General features: G+C 48.0%; 1 protein-coding gene across 2 annotated transcripts in view; it reads left to right on the forward strand.

Moving 5' to 3' along the window:
• Positions 1–20,000, forward strand: part of GXYLT1 (glucoside xylosyltransferase 1) — a 105,788-nt gene that overhangs the window by 33,912 nt on the left and 51,876 nt on the right. Inside the window, exon 2 of one of the 2 annotated variants that reach the window (XM_075344986.1) lies at positions 1,199–1,291. The exons of the other annotated variant lie outside the window; for it this stretch is intronic. Within the exon in view, the coding sequence (XP_075201101.1) occupies positions 1,199–1,291 (93 nt within the window). The remainder of the gene's footprint in view (positions 1–1,198; positions 1,292–20,000) is intronic. 2 annotated transcript variants of the gene reach the window in all.

A 20,000-nucleotide genomic window follows, 5' to 3' on the forward strand; every position in this document is an offset into this window, starting at 1 on the left:
ACCCGGACCCTGCAGACAGGTGAGTATGACATACACACACACATACACACTCACACACACACTGTATGTACAAACTCACACACACACTGTATATACACACACACACTGTATATACACACTGTATATACGTACACACACTGTATATACGCGCACAAACACTTTCTTCCCCTGGCTGTGTAGAGCTGCTGCTGTCTGTATGATTGATCTCAGTGCATCCACAGGGAAGAGGCAGGGAGGAGGGTTTGGGTGGGAGCAGAGTGGGTGTATTAGACACAATGGGTGTGTTAGATAAGCCAGACACTGCCCTAGAGCCACAAAGAATTCTGGGACTTGTAGGAACTGAACACAGGAAGTCAGAGGAGAGATTAACCCCATCAGAGCTGGAGCCAGCAATGACCGTGTGCTGCTAGTGCACAATAAAAGCTAATTTTGCTGAAAAAACATAATAGATGTGTTGAGGGGCGCATATTAGCAAGATTTATCAGAAAAAAAAAAATCGGTTTTGGTAGCTGGACAACTTCTTTAACAGAGCTGAAATCAAAGCTGATTTTTCATCTCTTTAATATGCTGTGGTGGATTTGGGAATATTAGGGTATGTGCGCACGTTGCTTTTTACCTGCTTTTTTGCTGCTTTTTCTTCTGCGCTGTTTAATGCCAAAATGGATGTGTTCTTCTATTCAAGCAAAGTCTATGGGAATTTGGGTTTCTTGTTCACACTATGTTGTTCAAAATGCTGCCTTTTTGTGGCAGAACTTTGGTCAAAAACTCAGCTTTTCAAAGAAGCAACATGTCAATTGTTTTTGCCATTTGGGTTTTGCACTGCAAAGCTGAGTTTTTGACCAAAGTTCTGCCACAAAAAGGCAGCATTTTGAACAACATAGTGTGAACAAGAAACCCAAATTCCCATAGACTTTGCTTGAATAGAAGAACACATCCATTTTGGCATTAAACAGCGCAGAAGAAAAAGCAGCAAAAAAGCAGGTAAAAAGCAACGTGCGCACATACCCTCAGTTGGAGTAAGCAGGCCTAGATAAGTAATGCGGTGTCTCGGTTGGGTAGTGTAGTGCCTGTCCTTCTATAATGTAAGGATGAGCACGTCTCTAAATTGTGGAGAAGTTCTATATCTGTGCGTTTGTCCATTTCTTCAGTTATAACTGTTTCTCTAATGGCTGGAAACTTTTGTATCTTATTCTGTCAGGTGTAAGGATTTCTCTGTCTCTTTCTGGAATCCCTATTGGATGCTGCCCACTGGTGTTTGTGGAAAAGACTGCTTTTGGGAAGCTACTTTTCGGTAGGACTTGTCTTTATGGATTTGTTAAAGGAATAGATGTCATCTTATGGGTTTCTATTCAGTTATCTACTTGAATCTAACCTCCTTTTTCTTTTTCAAAATCTGCGAACTTTTATTAAAGGTACCGTGTTTCCCCCAAAATAAAACAGGGTCTTATATTATATTTTTCTCCGAAAGATAGGCTAGAGCTTATTCTCTGGGGAGGTCTTATTTTTTTTTCCCCATGAACAACAATCCACATTTATTTTTGAACAACAAAAAAATCAATATTTATTCAAGTATAGTAATATCGTATTCTGGAGCATCAACATAATTCTCCAAACCTTGTGTGTCTCTAGCATGCTCTCTAGCGCGCTCTAGCTCTGTCTATCAATCATCTCTCTATCCTCTCTCTCTATCCTCTCTATATATATCATCTCTCTATATATCATCTCTCTCTATATATCATCTCTTATCTATATGTTAAATTGCCAGGGAGGGTAGTTATCGGCCACCCCGACACAGTACAGACATGGAGGGCATAGTGGTGTGAGTGGTAGGTGGTGTGGAGGTGGTATTTGCTGAATGCTGCGCTTCTATATCTTCAGCCCGCTTCTCCAGCTCCCGTTCACCTACATGGGCTTTGTGCTCCATGTGCTCAGTAAGGAGATGGCCACTGGGTAAAACTTGCAATACTTTACTACATAGATGCTTAACAGTCATTTTCTACTTTCTTAGCAGAGATGTCATCATTATCATCTTCCATTACCCTTGGCTGCTTCAACTGTCTCGACTCTACGGGGATGGCCACAATGGGGCGACTTGCTCTCCTACTCCTGACCCAGTCCCTCAACATGATGGTGGGTCGTTTGGCTTGGTGCGCGAACGGACAAACCAAGCTGCCCTCCACTTCGACTGTGTTCCTTTCCGTACTAACAGGTGTCTACCTATGGTAGGGGGGCGGCGCCCAACTTCTCCCTTCACTGCACCCTGGACTTACACTCCACCGTAGATAAGCTTCCTTCTTGCTGTATCTGTTCCTCTCTTCTTGTTCCTTCCGTTCTGTCTCTGCCACCTCCACCCTACTCACTCCACTGTGCTTCTTCTGACCCTCCTAGGGCTCTTTATTCCTACTACTATCACAGCATCTCCCTATCTAACTCTGCGTGTACAACCCTTGCCTTATATCACCTCTTGTGCTGGTGAGCACCTCCCCAAATTAACACCTGCTGCCCTGTCATTCCCTATCCATCCCTCCTGTCAAAGGGGAAACCATGATACCTGGTGGCACACGGGAGATTTCACAAAAATAAAATACAATTCACCAATATGCCTATTACAGTTTCAGTAGTCACCATCGAGAAGTGGGGGCGGTAGGGCACTGGTCACCGTATTACATATGTATCCCTTATCTATGTATCTCCTATCTATCCATCCATCCATTATTCTTCCATACACACAAGCCCTGCACATACATATCAGCTTATCTCCTCTTCAGTCTAAAGGGTGCTTTACACGCTGCGACATCGCCAGCGATGTTGAGCGCGATAGCATCCGCCTCCGTTGCATGTGCGACATTTGGTGATCGCTGCCGTAGCTAACATTATCGCTACGGCAGCGTCGCATGCACATACCTGTGTAGCGACGTCGCTGTGACCGCCGAACAATCCCTCCCTCAAGGGGGAGGTACGTTCGGCGTCATAGCGACATCACTGTGGCGTCACTAAGCGGCCGGCCAATAGAAGAGAGATGAGTGGGACGTAACATCCCGCCCACCTCCTTCCTTCCTCATTGCCGGTGGACGCAGATAAGGAGATGTTCGTCGTTCCTGCGGTTTCACACACAGCGATGTGTGATGCCGCAGAAACGACGAACAACATCGTACCGGTGGCAGCAGCGATATTAAGGAAATGAGCGACATATCAACGATCACAGTTTTGGAACGATTTTGCGATCGTTGATCGTCGCTCATTAGTGTTACACGCTGCGATGTCGCTAGCAGCGCCGGATGTGCATCACTAACGACATGACCCCGACGATATATCGGTAGCGATGTCGCAGCGTGTAAAGTACCCTTAAGACTCCTACAATTAAGGACCTTTGGTCACATGACATGATGCCACAAAGGTCCTGAAGCAGTGTTATCATCTGGAAATAAACACTGGGGGTCTGTGAAATTGCCCAGTTTGCTCTCCCTAATGCCAGTACTGCATAACAGCCTGTCTCCTGTTCAGTTCTTCTTCTAGACTCCTGTAATTAAGAGTCCTTTGATTACGTCATGTCACATGACTGTGAAGTCATCAAAGGTCCTTAAAGAATCTTGACCTCGGAATACAGCTGCTGGGGTACCTAAGAAAGGGAGGTCCTGAGAAATTTAGCAGTTTCACTCCCCATAAATCTGTCCCTGACTGTAACTAGGGCTTATATTTGAAGCGCAGTTCAAAAATCCTGTAAAATCATGCTAGGTTTTATTTTTGGAGTAGGTCTTATTTTCGGGGAAAAGGCCCCGTCACACTAAGCAACATCGCTAGCAACATCGCTGCTAACGAACAACTTTTGTGACGTTGCTAGCGATGTTGCTGTGTGTGACATCCAGCAACAACCTGGCCCCTGCTGTGAGGTCGTTGGTTGTTGCTGAATGTCCTGGGCCATTTTTTAGTTGTTGCTGTCCTGCTGTGAAGCACAGATCGCTGTGTGTGACAGCGAGACAGCAACAACTAAATGTGCAGGCAGCAGGAGCCGGCTTCTGCGGAGGCTGGTAACCAATGTAAACATCGGGTAACCAAGAAGCCCTGTCCTTGGTTACCCGATATTTACCTTCGATACCAGCCTCCCCCGCTCTCACTGCCTGTGCTGCCGGCTCCTGCTCTGTGCACATGTAGCTAGCTGCAGGACACATCGGGTTAATTAACCTGATGTGTGCTGTAAGTAGGAGAGCAGGGAGCCAGCGCTAAGCATTGTGCGCTGCTCCCTGCTCTGTGCACATGTAGCTGCAGCACACATCAGGTAATTAACCCCATGTGTGCTGTAAGTAGGAGAGCAGGGAGCCAGCGCTCAGTGTGCGCTGCTCCCTGCTCTGTGCACATTTAGCTGCAGCATACATCGGGTAATTAACCCGATGTGTGCTGTACTAGGAGAGCAGGGAGCCAGCGCTCAGTGTGCGCTGCTCCCTGCTCTCTGCACGTGTAGCTCCGTGCAGTGGTAACCAAGGTAAATATCGGGTTGGTTACCGATATTTACCTTAGTTACCAAGCGCAGCATCTTCCACGTGGCGCTGGGGGCTGGTCACTGGTTGCTGGTGAGCTCACCAGCAACTCGTGTAGCCACGCTCCAGCGATCCCTGCCAGGTCAGGTTGCTGGTGGGATCGCTGGAGCGTCGCAGTGTGACAGCTCACCAGCAACCTCCTAGCAACTTACCAGCGATCCCTATCGTTGTTGGGATCGCTGGTAAGTTGCTAAGTGTGACGGTACCTAAACACTTTATTAATTAAATTGAAGGTATTGCCTTGTTTAGAAAACATCTCTGGAGAAGGGTGTAGGGATTCAGCTACTTGGATGCTACAAAAATAACTATTTGGAAGGAGAGTGAAGCTTTTGATTTATGTAGCATTCCTGTTTTTAAAGAACTTCTTAAGAAGGATACCTAGTCCCTAGCTTGTATAAAGATTACCTCTGGGGAGCTCTCCAACTTTGGTTCTGTGAGCCGTAATTTGGCGCTGTTAACAGAAGTGAACATTTGTTTTATCATTGTGTAATAAAAGTAATCTGTACACCCCAAGCACGTTGCCTATAACATCACCTGCTATAATAGGAAAACCCCATTTTAATTTCCTTCACACAAGTGGACCCACCATTATTAACTATTTGCCAACTTCTAACCACAATAGGACCAGATGGTAAATCCAAAATGAGGTACAGACATGAGCCGGCTCCCATTGAAATGGCAGGGATCAGAGAGAATCCATACCTGGCCACTTACCCCTTTCAAGTCACAGTCCATACTGACTGTATTGCAGTGTATTAGAAGTGATTCTATGCAAAGTTAAATATTAGAAAATATATAAATATTTTTCAAATTATAAAGTTCTTTATTATGGAAAAATAAAAAACAATGCATGATTGGTAATATTTATGTAAAGACTTGCTATTATGTGATTTATCCTGTGTGGTTAATGGCAAGAAAGGGATGAAAAGACCTAAAAATTATTATTTTTATTAATGCCAACTCAAAATCAAGAACGTTCCTGGAAAAAAAAAAACATGTCGTCTGTGCGGCAAAGATAATTGCTAATTTAAAGTTCAACTCTTCAAACAAAAAGTCCCATAGCTCCATCGATAACAAGATAGCATGTTACAGAAATACAAAGAAATATGATTTTCTAAAATGTCTTTATATTTCTTTGGTGGCGCCATGACTTTTTAAGTTTTCCTGAGACCACATGCACAAGTTAAGTATTTGGTGGGTTTGTTACCTCTGTATTAGTAAGCCAAAACTAGGAGCGAGTAAAAAATACAGAAGTGGTGCACGTGTGTGTTTTTATTATACTTTTCCTGATTGTACCACTTCTGGTTTTAGCTTACAAATGCTGAGGGAAAAATCTCCAAAAATACTCAATAAGTACACATAGCCTAAGGGGAAAATTCAGGTTGTATAAGGCCACATGCACACGTTGAGTATTTAGCGACTTTTTACCTCCGTATTTGTAGCCAAAACCAGGAGTGGTAATAAATACAGAAATGGTGCTCGTGTTTCTATTCTACTTTTCCTCTGATTGTTCCACTACTGGTTTTGGCTACAAATACTGAGGTAAAAACTGACCAAATACTCAACGTGTGCATCTGGCTTAAGAGGAAAATTCAGGTTGTATAAGGCCACATGCACACGTTGAGTATTTAGCGACTTTTTACCTCCGTATTTGTAGCCATAACCAGGAGTGGTAATAAATACAGAAGTGGTGACGTGCTTCTATTCTACTTTCCTTCTGATTTTGTTTCTCTCCTGGTTTTGGCTACAAATACTGAGGTAAAAAACTCACCAAATATTCAACATGTGCACATGGTCTACTGTGAGTCAGGGGTCTCAATCTCGGCTGGGTGTATGGGCCGCACAGAGGAAAAAAAATAATTTGGGGGGCCGCATTCTCTGCAGGACAAAGTGACATTTTTATTGGTACGATATAATATATATATATATATATATAAATAAATTTGCTTTTACACACCTTGGGATCACTGATTTGAAACATTTTCACTTGTTCATTATAGCAAACGTGCACATTCTTTTTTTAAATATAAACATTTTTTTTTTTTTTTTTACATTTTATTCCTTTCTTGTAACTAATAGTCTTACAATTAGCACTATATAGAAATTTTGACCAACATCTTTTAGTAACGTTCCCCATATTGTTGTAACGTGCCCATCCTTGTCCCCTTGTAGTATTGTGCCCCACCCCACAGTAATGTGCTCATCCTTGTCCCCTTGTAGTATTGTACCCCATCCTAGTCCCCATCCCACAGTAATGTGCTCATCCTTGTCCCCTTGTAGTATTGTTCCCCATCCTAGTCCCCATCCCACAGTAATGTGCTCATCCTTGTCCCCTTGTAGTATTGTTCCCCATCCTAGTCCCCATCCCACAGTAATGTGCTCATCCTTGTCCCCATCTTATAGTAATGTTTCCCATCCTTGTCCCCTTGTAGCAATGTCCCCATCCTATAGTACTGTCCCCATTCTATAGTAATGTGCCCATTCTTTAGTAATGTGCCAACCTTGTCCCCACCCTATAGTAATGTCCCCAGCATTATCCCTATTCTATTCTATAGTAATGTTTCCCATCCTTGTCCCCACCCTATAGTACTGTGCCCATCCTATAGTACTGTGCCCACCTTGTCCCCATCCTATAGTAATGTCCCCAGCCTTGTCCCCATTCTATAGAATACCTCCCAACCGTCCCGGATACAGCGGGACTGTATGGATTTCAGCGGGTGTCCCGGTGTCACGATCGTGAAGCTTTTGTCCCGTGGCTCCGCCCACCCGCTCTCTCCCCGTCTGACTTTCTCCTCCTCCTAATGCACATGAGCAGAGCCAAGCGCTGCTTCACTGTTCTGGCTCTGTGCTGACGCTGTTATGGGTGGGCGGCAGCAGCACTCTGGCTGCCGGCACTTTAAATCGGCACCTGCAGCTCAGCGTGCACTCACTGCTCACTGCTGGGCTTTTTGTGTACGAAAGTGCATCTGTGGCTGGAGCTACAGAGCAACATGCTGAGCTCTGTCCACAGATAGAGACTGCAGGAAGAGGAGCTGAACACCAAGGAACGCTGTATGTGACCCCCCCCCGCCCATACCCAAAGCTGTCTGCCCCAACCCCCTCCTCACCAGAGCTATATGCCTCCAGTCACCCCTTTCACCACATCTGTATGGCCCCCTCACCAAATTTGTATGCCCCCCCCCACCAGATCTATATACCCCCCAGCTCTGTATGCCTCCAGCGCCCTCCCACCAGGTATGTATCCCCCAGCCCCCCCTCACCAGATCTGTATGCCCCAGCAGCCCTCTCCTCACCAGAGCTATATGCCTCCAGCCCACCCCCTCACCAGATTTATATGCCCCCCAGCCCCCACACCAGATTTGTATACCCCCCCCAGCCACCCCACCAGATCTATATGCCCCCAGATCTGTATGCCCCCAGCCCCCTCACCAGATCTGTATGCCCCAGCCCTCTCCGCACCAGAGCTATATGCCTCCAGCCACCCCCCCTCACCAGATCTGTATGCCCCCCAACCCCCACACCAGATTTGTATGCCCCTTAGTCCCCACACCAGATTTGTATGCCCCCCGGCCCCCCCACCAGATCTATATGCCCCCCAGCACCCCCCAGCTCTGTATGCCTCCAGCCCCCTCCCACCAGATGTATCCCAGCCCTCTCCTCACCAGATCTGTATGCCCCAGCCCTCTCCTCACCAGAGCTATATACCTCCAGCCACCCCCCCACCAGATCTGTGTGCCCCCAGCCCCCCCATCAGAGCTGTATGTGCCCCCAGAGCTGTATAAGCCCTAACACCAGAGCTATATGCCCCTTAGTAATATCTATGCTACCAGTTATTTATATTCCCCACAGTAAAGTGTCTTTCCCCCAGTAATGTTTGTACCCCTTAGTAACATGTATGCCCCTCAGTGAAAAACACAGACGTTCTTCACTGACGTTTTAAACACGCATATGTCCCTTCATACTCTGTGATTCACGGCACACAGTGGTTGTCCATGTGCAGTCCATGATACGTGATCCGTACTCCGTGATTGCACATGGACATATACTCTCCTGTCCCCGCTCCTGCTCTCCGTGGTGCTGAAGAGTCCCGCGATTCAGCATCCAGCCACCGCTCTCACCTCTGCAGCTACTTCCGGGTCGGCTCTGGCTGCATAAATGAATATGCATGCCATAATGAGCCGGCCAGGAAGAAGCAGAGAGCAGCTGCCGAACTCAGCATCGCTGGAGAAGGTGAGTTGAAAAAGCTTTTTATTTTAAATGTCCGTGTTTTTTTTTGGTACGTGTTTCACGGATCACACCATTGTGTGGTCCGTGGGACATCAGTGATGCCAGAAAAAAAAGAGACATGTTTCTGTGCGGCAATCACGGATACGCATGTACGCCGCACGGAGACACGGTCAGTGAAAAATCACTGATGTGTGTGCAGAACCATTGATTTATAATGGGTCTGCATAGGTCAGTGATTCTGGTACGTATAAAAACTAGCACATACATACCAGAATCACTGACATCTGAAACAGGCCTAATATGTATGCCCCTCAAGTAATGTCTATGCCCCCAGCCCCTCCTGTGCTGAATATACTGTAGCCCGCAGCCCCTCCTGTGCTGTATATACTGTATGTATGTATGTCTGTGTGTAATATATATATATATATATATATATATATATTAAACATAAATAAAAATATGAGTATATAAAACCCCCATCCTCCCTTGTGATACATACGCAGCGGTGTCAGTGTGCACTGTGCGTGCCTAGGTCTGTTAGTGTTGCCAAGTGATTACATGCCGAGGAGGAGTTGGACAGAGACAAGCGGGGTAGGTGAGAGCGGCTGCTGCCAGCTTCCCCATATTATTACCTCCAATGTGTGTGTATATGTATGATGTATATATCTATGTATGTCAGTGCAGATGACTGTGTATAGATTTGTCTGTTTATATATATTTTAGGGAATTTGTCTTCAAATATGTACCGTATATGTGCGTATGCCTGTGCCCACGATCAGGACTCACTGTGTCCTCGAGGCATCGGGTCCTGACCTGCGGGGCTGCACGTCTCCTCTGCAGGAGAACGCAGGAGATCGCAGCTGCCTGTGCCCATGATCAGGACTCGCTGTGTCCTGGAGGCAGCGGGTCCTGACCTGCGGGGCTGCACGTCTCCTCTGCAGGAGAATGCAGCTGCCTGTGCCCACGATCAGGGTTCAGTGCGCTGCGGTCTCCTGCTGTGTTCTCCCTACGGAGGACTCATGCAACTGCAGCAAACAATTGACATGCTGCAGTCTGGAAAGACGCTCCGCAGGTCAGTGTTTGCTCAGAAAAAACAAGCACAATGGGCAGGAGATTTCTAGAAATCCCTCCACTGTGCTTGTACTGTACAATGCAGCGTTTTAGACACAGCAAAAACATGCTACATACAAAATGCTGCAAATACTGATCGTGGGCACGCAGCCTTAAACAATGTGATCAGCAGTGCTGAAAAGGATTGGATGTGGGCGTGACAGATTGCAAAATGGGTGTGGTTAGGGGCGTGGCTTAAAATTGCCGCGGCGCGCTACGCGAGCCGCATACTTTGTCCCTCTTCCTCATCTTTAAATGTTGGGAGATATGCTATAGTCATGTGCCCATCCTAGTCCCTATCCTATAGTAATGTCCCCATACTATAGTAATAATGTCCCCATACAATAGTATTGTGCCCATCCTATAGTAATGTCCCAATCCTATAGTAATGTCCCCAGCCTTATCCCCATCTCATAGTAATGTGCGCACTTTGTCCCCATCCTGCATACCTCCCAACCGTCCCGGATACAGCGGGACTATCACAATTTGCAGAGTTTGTCCCGTTGCCCCGGGCGGGAGGTCTGTATCCCGTGGCTCCGCCCACCCACTCTCTCCCCGCCTTGCTGCTTTTCCCTCCTCCCATCCTAACACGTGACGTGAGCATTACAGAGCAGTGCGCGCTATCCGAAACTAGTCCCTGTCTGTGCTGCTGCTGCTAAGGTAATGAATCTCCCCAGCGCTGATTTCCCCCCCCCCCCTCCTCCCTCCCCGGCACGGAGCCTGTGCTCCTTTAGCTGTTTCTCTGACTCCCGTGTGTTTATGTCCTGATCTATCGTGTGTGCGGTGTTTGCTTCTAAATGCTGCAGGCACACGGTAGATCAGGACATTGGGGAGAAGACAGTGTGTACTTACCACTTGTGTCCTCTCCTACAGGTGCACAGCACTGGCCGGTAATATGCAAAGATAGAAGCATTGCCAGCTACCGACCACATGATCTCCTGCCTGGCAGAGCTGCTGCATCTTCTTTCACACCTCCAGTTTTGCAGAGGCGGCCAATCCGGCTCTAAAACCTATGCAACGGATGCGGCGACAAAACCGCATCCTTTGCATAAGTTTTTTACATGCGGCCCATACGGTTTTTGCCGCTTGCGGCAGACTACTGAGCATGCGCTGTGGAAAAAAACGCATGCGGCGTCCATAGGCATGCATTACAAATTGTTTTTTTTTTTTTTTGCTGGACAAAAAAACGTGCCAGGCACCGTTCCATCCGGCCGCCGCATCGGCTAAATCTGCCGCATGCGGCAAAAACCGCACCGAACGCAAGCCCATGCGGCACAATACGGCACTAATGTAAGTCTATGCAGGAAAAATCGCAACCGGCAGCAAAAAAAAAAAACGGTTGCGTTTTTCCTGCAGAGCGCTGTATTGTGCTGCACGGCAAAAAATGGATGTGTGAAAGCAGCCTTAGGCTAAGTTCACACATCAGTTTTTTCCTATCAGGCACAATCCGGTTTGTGCCTGATGCAACGGATCCGTCTCAGATTGTGAAACAACTAATGCGACGAATCCGTTTTTTGTTTTTGTTTTTTTTTTTTGTTTTTTTTTGATATGCTGAGAGACAGAGACCCCACCATCACTGCACAAACACCGGCACTACCTCACACGCATCATCACCGCACACGCCAGCACTACCCAGCACGCATCATCACCGCACACACCGGCACTACCCCACACACATCATCACCGCACACCCCTGCACTACCACACGCATTATCACCGCACACGCCGGCACTACCCTGCACGCATCTTCACCGCACACAACCCGGCATTACCTCAGTGATGTCACCGCTGACAGCGCGACTCCCTTCAGTTGCTGCGTGGAGCTGATAGAGAGAGGCGGTGTTCTACTGCCGTTCCGGTCAGCTTCATGTAGTAGAACTGAGAGCGTCGCGGGACCACTGTGGATTATGTCGAACCTGGAGGGGTTTTTGGGGATATTAATAAAATGGTGAAAAAGGGTGTTTTTTTTTGTCTTTTATTCCAAATAAAGGATTTTTTTGGGTGTATGTGTTTATTTACTTTCTCTTACAGGTTAATCATTGGGGGTGTCTCATAGACGCCTGCACTTATTACCCCGATTGCCACCGCACCAGGGCAATTGGGGAAGAGCCGGGTAGAGTCCCGGGACTGTCGCATCTAATGGATGCGGCAATTCCGGGCGGCTGCTGGCTGCTATTTTTAGGCTGGGGGGCTCCCCATAACGTAGAGCTCCCAATCCTGAGAATACCAGCCTTCAGCCGTGTGGCTTTATCTTGGCTGGTATCAAAATTGGGGGGGAACCGCACGCCGTTTTTCTTTTAATTATTTATTTATTTTACTGCACAATATAGACCCGCCCACTGGCGGCTGTGATTGGTTGCAGTGAGACAGCTGTCACTCAGCGTGGGGGCGTGTCTGACTGCAATTAATCATAGACGCCGGTGTGCGGGGAAAGCAGTGAATAAGAGATTGAATAATGGGCGGCCGGCATTTTCAAATCAGGAGGAGCCGCCGGAGCAGTGTGACAAACGTGCAGCCCCGCGCCGGTGATCGGTAAGTGGGTGAGAGTGAGTGAATGAGTCAGTGAGTCAGTCAGTGAGTGAGTGAGTGATTGATTGATTTTCTGACAAGCAATGAATTTATATCACTTCTGGGCATGCTCAGAAGTAAAAACCGGATACGGTACATGCTTCCGGCGTTTGAAGCATGACACCGTATCCGGCTCACATAGACTTTCATTATGCACCATGCCACACAGCCCTACTGCGCAAAAAAACGTTCCTCACTGCATCCTGTGCAGCCGCTGGAGTGATGATTTTTGCCGCATCCGGCAAAAAACGGATCAAACGCAAGTACATGCGGCACAATCTGGCGCTAATAAAAGTCTATGAGGAAAAACCGCACCCGGCGGCAAAAAAAAAACGATGCGTTTTTCGCGCAAAGCGCCAGATTGTGCCGCACAGCAAAAACCTGATGTGTGAACATACCCTTAGCTGAACACCCTGTTCAGCTCTCCTCGTAGGTCCTAGCTGCCTGTACACCCTGTTCAGCCCTCCTCCTGGGTCCTAGCTGGCTGCACACCCTGTTCAGCTCTCCTCTTGGGTCCTAGCCGCCTGCACACCCTGTTCACTGTACTCCTGGGTCCTAGCCGCCTGCACACCCTGTAGTTAACTCCCTGCCTGTTCTGCACATTGCTGATCTGTGGCGGCTCAGAGTGATCACGGACAGCTTCTGCAGTTTCAGTTTGCTGGATGGGTGTAGATGGGGAGTGGATATGGGTGTGGCAGTTTGTAAAATGGGTGTGGTTAGTGGGCGTGGCCTAAAAATTGCCCTCTTTCCCTTCTTTAAAGGCCCAGTCACACACAACGACTTACCAGCGATCCCGAAAACGATGCGACCTGATAGGGATCGCAGGTAAGTTGCTGGGAGGTCGCAGGTAAGATATCACAATCAGATCTTACCAGCGATGCAGGAACAATACAGGTCGCAGTAGCGACCTGTATAATGATCTCAGCAGTCACTGTGACCCTGTCACACAGTGTCAAACACAGCGATATGTCCTGCCCAGCAGGACATCGCCTTTGAAGAAAGTGGCCTGGACCATTCTGCAACGACTAGAGATCTCAAAGCAGGGGCCTGGGGGGCGTGGCCTGCTTGCTAATGGCACCGGTCACCTAGCTGCTGAGCTCCAGCCACCTCGACTCCTAACCGGCTCACTGCGGCTCACCAGTGGCACCAATCTCTCTGCACACGGGGGGAAAGTGCTGCGGAGGTACCCAGGAACGTGGCATGCCAAGGGGAAAGTCCCAGAAGAAGCCGTCCCCGGCGAAAGTTACAGACTTCTTCTCCAGCACGGGACGAGGGAAAATGGCAGCAGCATCCTCCTCCACAGCTTCCTCACGCTCATCCAGGAGGGGATCCACAGCAGGCCCAGACTTGGACACAGACGCTGCAGATATACCGCTTACCAAAGGTACCATGCAGAAACTGCTCAGTGCCCTCCGCTCATCACTGCAGCAGGATTGGAAAGATATGGTGGCTGAGCTGAGGGGAGATATCACTGCCATAGGCAGTCGCACAGCACACATTGAAACTAAAATGCAGGAGCTGACAAAGTCACACAATAGCCTCATTGATGCTAATGCAGCACTGGAGGAACAAGTGCAAAAGCTCCATACCAAGGTCTTGGATTTAGAGGACAGGTCCCGCAGAAACAACATAAGAATCAGAGGAATCCCAGAGGACATACCAGACAAGGGGCTGCAGAGCTTTCTAGGCTCCTTGCTGCAGGAGCTGCTCCCAGACCTGTCTGCAACTGATTTCCTGGTGGACAGAATACACAGAGTCCCTAAGCCTAAATCCCTCAGTGCTGATGCCCCCCGGGACACTTTGGCTCGCCTGCACTTTTACAAGACCAAAGAAGCCCTGCTGCAAGCCCTGAGAAGGAGGCCGCCTCTGTCTGAGCAATTCCGGCACCTGTCCATTTTTCCGGATCTGTCTGCAGGAACCCTGGCAAAAAGGAGGGAATTTGCCCCTTATACCAAAATTCTCAGGGATGAAGCTATATCCTATAGATGGGGTTTCCCTGTAAAGATCCTGCTTTTCCGTGCAGGAAACACCCACGTCTGCCATTCCCCACAACAGTTGGCAAAGCTCCTATCCTCATGGAACATGGCAAATCTCCCGGCCAGATCTCCAAGAGCCACAGGATCATCCCAAAGGGATAAAGTGAATGAAGATTGGTCCGTCGCGTGAGTTATGTGATATGTCTGAGTCGCGGCTGAGACTTAGTTGCTACTTTTAAGGTCCGCTGGTTCTGTTCAACCAGGACCCTGAGCCCCCATGGCGGTACATTTCCACCATACCGCAGGCCCCCTTTTTGGGCTTTTTTCTATGTGGACTGATGCTCCCTACATCAGTAATGTTAGTGATGTTAATGTTGTCAGTGTTACCTCTTTCCTGCCTAACCTTCCTTTCTCCCCCCGCAGCTCTAGGCAAGAGACTTTTTTTCATGTACAATGGTACTGAACTGTATGTCTATAAATGTTAGGGGCCTCAACTCGCCGGCCAAGAGATCCATGTTTTGGCGGGAAGTGGTTAAATCCAAATGTGACGTGATTTGTGGTCAAGAGTCTCATCTCCTCCAAGGGGACTCGCACAGGTTAAATAATGCTAAATTTCCTTTCATACTGCTGGCTTGTGGGAAAAAAAAAAAGGCTGGAGTATTCATTTGTGTAAAAAAATACTGTTGCGTTCACACTACATTCCCAACATTTAGACCCTGAAGGTAGATACGCCATTATTAATTGCTCCATAAATGGCTCTAAGTATACTATTGCAACCCTTTACGCCCCCAACTCTGGTCAGATCAGCTTTCTGCGGAGGTTTCTTTCCAAGCTTTCATCTGTTACAGAGGGTAAGCAAATAATCTGCGGGGATTTTAACATGTTAATGTCCAGCACTCTGGATTGCTCCAATACTGCTGTAAAGAGGAAGGAAATGAGCACAATAATTTCAGAAAGGCATCTCCATGATATATGGAGATACCAACATGCAAATGAGAGGGACTACACATTCTTCTCACCTCGGTTCACCTCATACAGCAGATTGGACTACTTTCTGGTTGAAAGCTCACTTATTTTGGATTGCTCAGATTCAAAAATTGGACTTATAGCTTGGTCGGACCATGCCCCCATATACCTGACAGTCCAGGAGCAAAGCCGCACGCCCGTTTTTACCCGGTGGCGCATGAATGACTCCCTCCTGGCCTGTAGACAACTCTCTGAGGAGTTGCAGGCCGACCTCGCAGAGTTTTTTAAATTTAATGACAACAAGGAGGTGACAGAGGAAATGCTATGGTCTGCACACAAGGCCTTTATTAGGGGGTCATTCATCAAAATTGCCACTAGGGAGAAAAGGAGGCGTCAGGCAACTTCCAAAGCTCTACTGTCCCACATAGCGCTTTTAGAAGCCCACAATAAATCTGCCCCAAACATGTCAACATCTGACGAACTCAGGAAACTAAGAACACAGCTCCGCCAATTGCTGATGGTAGACTATGAGAAAAATTTAAGATCCCTCAAACAGCGGTACTATATGATGGGTGACAGGGCGGGTGCCTTACTAGCCAGGAGGGTTAAAAAACGAGAAATGCAAAACAAAATTGAATACCTCGTGACGGGTTCTAATGCCACAATACGCAACCCAACGGAAATAGCCAATGCATTCGCTGATTTTTATCAGTCTCTCTACAACCTTAAAAATGACCCCACTGCCCCAAAGCCTACCCAATCGGCAATTAATTCCTTCTTAAACAATATTAATCTTCCTCGGTTATCTACAGTACATCTAGAGCAACTAAATTCCCCTTTCTCCCTGGAAGAGGTTCGCCAGGCGGTGATCACAGCCAAAAGAAATTCAGCTCCAGGCCCAGACGGCCTCACTAACTCCTATTATAGGCAATTCACTGAAACCCTGTCTCCTTTCCTCCTGAGACTTTTCTCCTCTTGGCGAACCACAGCAGATATTTCACCAAATAATCTAGAGGCCATTATAACTACCCTGCCAAAGCCAGGAAAACCCCCTACATCACCAGGAAACTTCAGGCCAATATCCCTCCTAAACTGCGACTTAAAATTATACGCCAAAATAATCTCAGCTAGAATACATAAAGTCCTTCCATCACTGATTTCCCCGGATCAAGTGGGGTTTGTGGCGGGGAGGCAGGCGAAAGATGGGACGAGACGTATGCTGGACCTGATTGCGGTGGCTGAGGGGAGGAAAATCCCCAGTGTATTCCTGTCCTTGGACGCAGAGAAGGCGTTTGACAGGGTGCACTGGGGATATCTGAAATCTGTACTGGCCAAGTTTGGATTTGAAGGCCCCATACTTACCGCCATAATGGCACTATACTCTAACCCTAACGCCAAAGTTCTGGCATCCGGATTTATATCTCGGAGTTTTGAATTATCCAATGGGACACGCCAGGGGTGTCCGCTCTCCCCTATCATCTATGCCCTTGCTATAGAGCCTCTGGCGCAGACTATCCGTGAATGCCCTCGGATCTCGGGGATTCGAGTGGGGAGTACAAACCATGTGATCAGTCTATATGCGGATGATGTGATTTTATCCTGCACTAATGTAGAGGTGTCCCTAAAACACGTAATGGAGATCCTGTCCTCCTTCGCTCAAGTCTCGTATTACAAGCTTAATATTACCAAGTCCTTAATTTTTCCGCTCCTCCTGCCCGCCTCAACTAGAGCCACTCTTTCTCATCTTTACCCTTTCAAATGGGAAGACGAGGGTATCCCCTACCTGGGTATTATACTGGCCCCGCTACACTCCGTGATCCGGAAAAATCTGCTGACCCTGCACACCTCACTGGATAGAGAACTTACTCGCCTTTCTCTTCTCCCGCTCTCTTGGGTGGCGAGAATGCAGACCTTTAAAATGATCTGCCTCCCAAAAATTATCTACTTACTTCGGTGCCTGCCCCTAACAATTCCGCAACGGTATCTCACCAAAATTCATTCGCTAATGAGTAAATTTATATGGGCTGGGAAAAAACCTAGAATAGCCCTGAGATGCATGCATGCCCCGTTAAGTGGTGGAGGAATGGGTATTCCTAATATTCTAACATACCACAGAGCCGCTATCCTGGAACCGGCTCGAGATTGGTGGAGGAATGATTCAGACTTAAGATGGTTACAGATTGAGTACACCTGGGCACAGGTCCACTCCCCTAAACAATTCATAGACTCCCTGCTCCTAACCCCTTCGCCCCCCGGCGATCTTCTACCCACCACAGCAGCTCTAAAGAAAGCTTGGTCCTTGTGGAGCAAGCCAGTGTCACATGCTTTAGGTCCCAGCATTCCCCTTAGATCGCTAGAAGCCTTCATTCCGAACTTGAATCTTGCCGCCTGGACACGTGGAGGTCCAATCACCCTAGCAGATCTCTATAGAGAAGGCGTCCTACTCCCGTACTCAGAAATGTGTGATAAATTTAACCTTCCCCGACACAGTCTATTCCAGTTTTTTCAAATACGTCACTTTCTTCAGTCCGCTCCTCATCTCCCGGCTCCCACGACAGCTGACCACGCCTCAATTAAAAAATTCTTTCAAAATAGCAAAATCAAAGGCCTTTCATATATCCATAATATGCTAAACTCCCCACAACCGGACAAACAATTGCCGTATATGCTCAAATGGGAAAAAGATCTAGCTTCTCCGCTTCCGCCGCAAGAATGGTTCGCGGCCTCAAAATGGATCCACAAGTTCTCTTCTTGTCTCAATCATATAGAGCAATTAAAAAAGGTTCATCTGAGGTGGTACAACTCCCCTACTAAACTGGCTTCTTTTTCCCCACATGTGTCACCACTGTGCTGGAGGGGCTGCAACCACAGGGGCACCTTATGTCATATGTGGTGGTTTTGCCCTAAGTTATCTAACTTCTGGCAGGAGGTGTTCAATCTAATCCATGAGGTTACTAGTCTCCGCCTTTCTCCAAACCCAACCTTAGCGGTGCTACACATTGGCTTAGATGGGATCCCGGATCTTTTAAAAAACATCATTTCTCACATTCTCATAGCTGGCAGGTACTGTGTGGCATACAAGTGGAGGTCGGTGAGCCCCCCTACAAAAAGGGATCTAATTGAGAGGATCAACCTACACTGGCTATACGAAACCAACTTGGCCCCCAACCTAGAGAAGAGAACGGCGAGACTTAAACAATGGCACCCGTGGGCCACTTCCCTTTATGCAACGGCCCTCCCCCAGATACCGACACCTACACCATAAATAAATTGATTATGCCTAAGAATGTCTTGTAGAGCTGCTTCCCCCACCCCCTCTCTTTCCCCCCTCCCTCCCTGCTCCTATGTTCAGGTTGTTGTTGTAAGGGGTATTTAATGTCCCAGATTGATATTCTGATAATGGCTCGAGGCTATTCCACCTCTTGCTACTCAATGCTCCTGTTCTTGATGTTGTTGTATGAGAAGTTTGTATTTTTCTGAAAACTCAATAAAAACCTTTATGATAAAAAAAAAAAAAAAGCAGGGGCCTGATCGCTGGTAGGTGTCACACGTAACAAGATCGCTAACTGGATCGCTACTGCGTCACGGAAACCGTTGTGTGACGGTACCTTTTAAAAGTTGGGAGGTATGCCATCCTGTAGTAATGGGTCAGTAGCTCCCCTCACCTTCCACAGACGCCGGAGTGAAGCTGAGGGGAGTGGTCTGCGGCCCCAGATCCACAGTGATTGGAGAGATCGGTCACAAGGCCGGTCTTTCCAATCAGAGCTCGGGGCGGGTGAAACACAGGTCATCCAACTCCAGCCAATGATCAGGGCTACAGCTGCCCTGATCTTGGCTGGATTTCAATGTTTCATCGATTTTTCAGTGGCTGAAACATTAATGGCTGTGATTGGCTGAGCGGCGTTCGTCAGCCAATCACAGCCTCCGTAGGTCCGGGGAGGAGACACCACCCCTCCTAAGGTCCCCTCCTCCCCGAATCTAAAGCTGGGTTCACACATAGCGACAACAACGTCGCTGTTACGTCACCATTTTCTGTGACGCAACAGCGACCGAGTAAGTCGCTGTTATGATCTCTGCGTAGCTGTCAAACACAGCAGACGCAGCAGCGATCATAACGACACGCGTCGCTGTGGAAGCCATGCTGCACTTGGTAACTAACGTAAATATCGGGTAACCATTACCCGATATTTACCTTGGTTACCAGCGCACACGCTTAGCGCTGGCTCCCTGCTCTCCTAGCCAGGGTACACATCGGGTTAATTACCCGATGTGTACTCCGGCTACGTGTGCAGGGAGCCAGCGCTAAGCGGTGTGCTCTCACGCTGCCGCAGGCTCCCTGCTCACGTAGCTGGAGTACACATTGGGTAATTAACCCGATGTGTACTCCAGCTGCGTGTGCAGGGAGCCGGCACTGGCAGTGTGAGAGCGGCGGTGCTAGTAACTAAGGTAAATATCGGGTAACCAAGGAAAGGGCTTCTTGGTTACCCGATGTTTACCTTGGTTACAGCTTACCGCAGGCTGCCAGACACCGGCTCCTGCTCCCTGCTCGCTTCAGTTCGTCGCTCTCTCGCTGTCACACACAGCGATGTGTGCTTCACAGTGGGAGAGCGACGAGCAA

Source organism: Anomaloglossus baeobatrachus, chromosome 4 (assembly GCF_048569485.1).
Source record: "Anomaloglossus baeobatrachus isolate aAnoBae1 chromosome 4, aAnoBae1.hap1, whole genome shotgun sequence".
Taxonomy (NCBI): Eukaryota; Metazoa; Chordata; class Amphibia; order Anura; family Aromobatidae; genus Anomaloglossus; species Anomaloglossus baeobatrachus.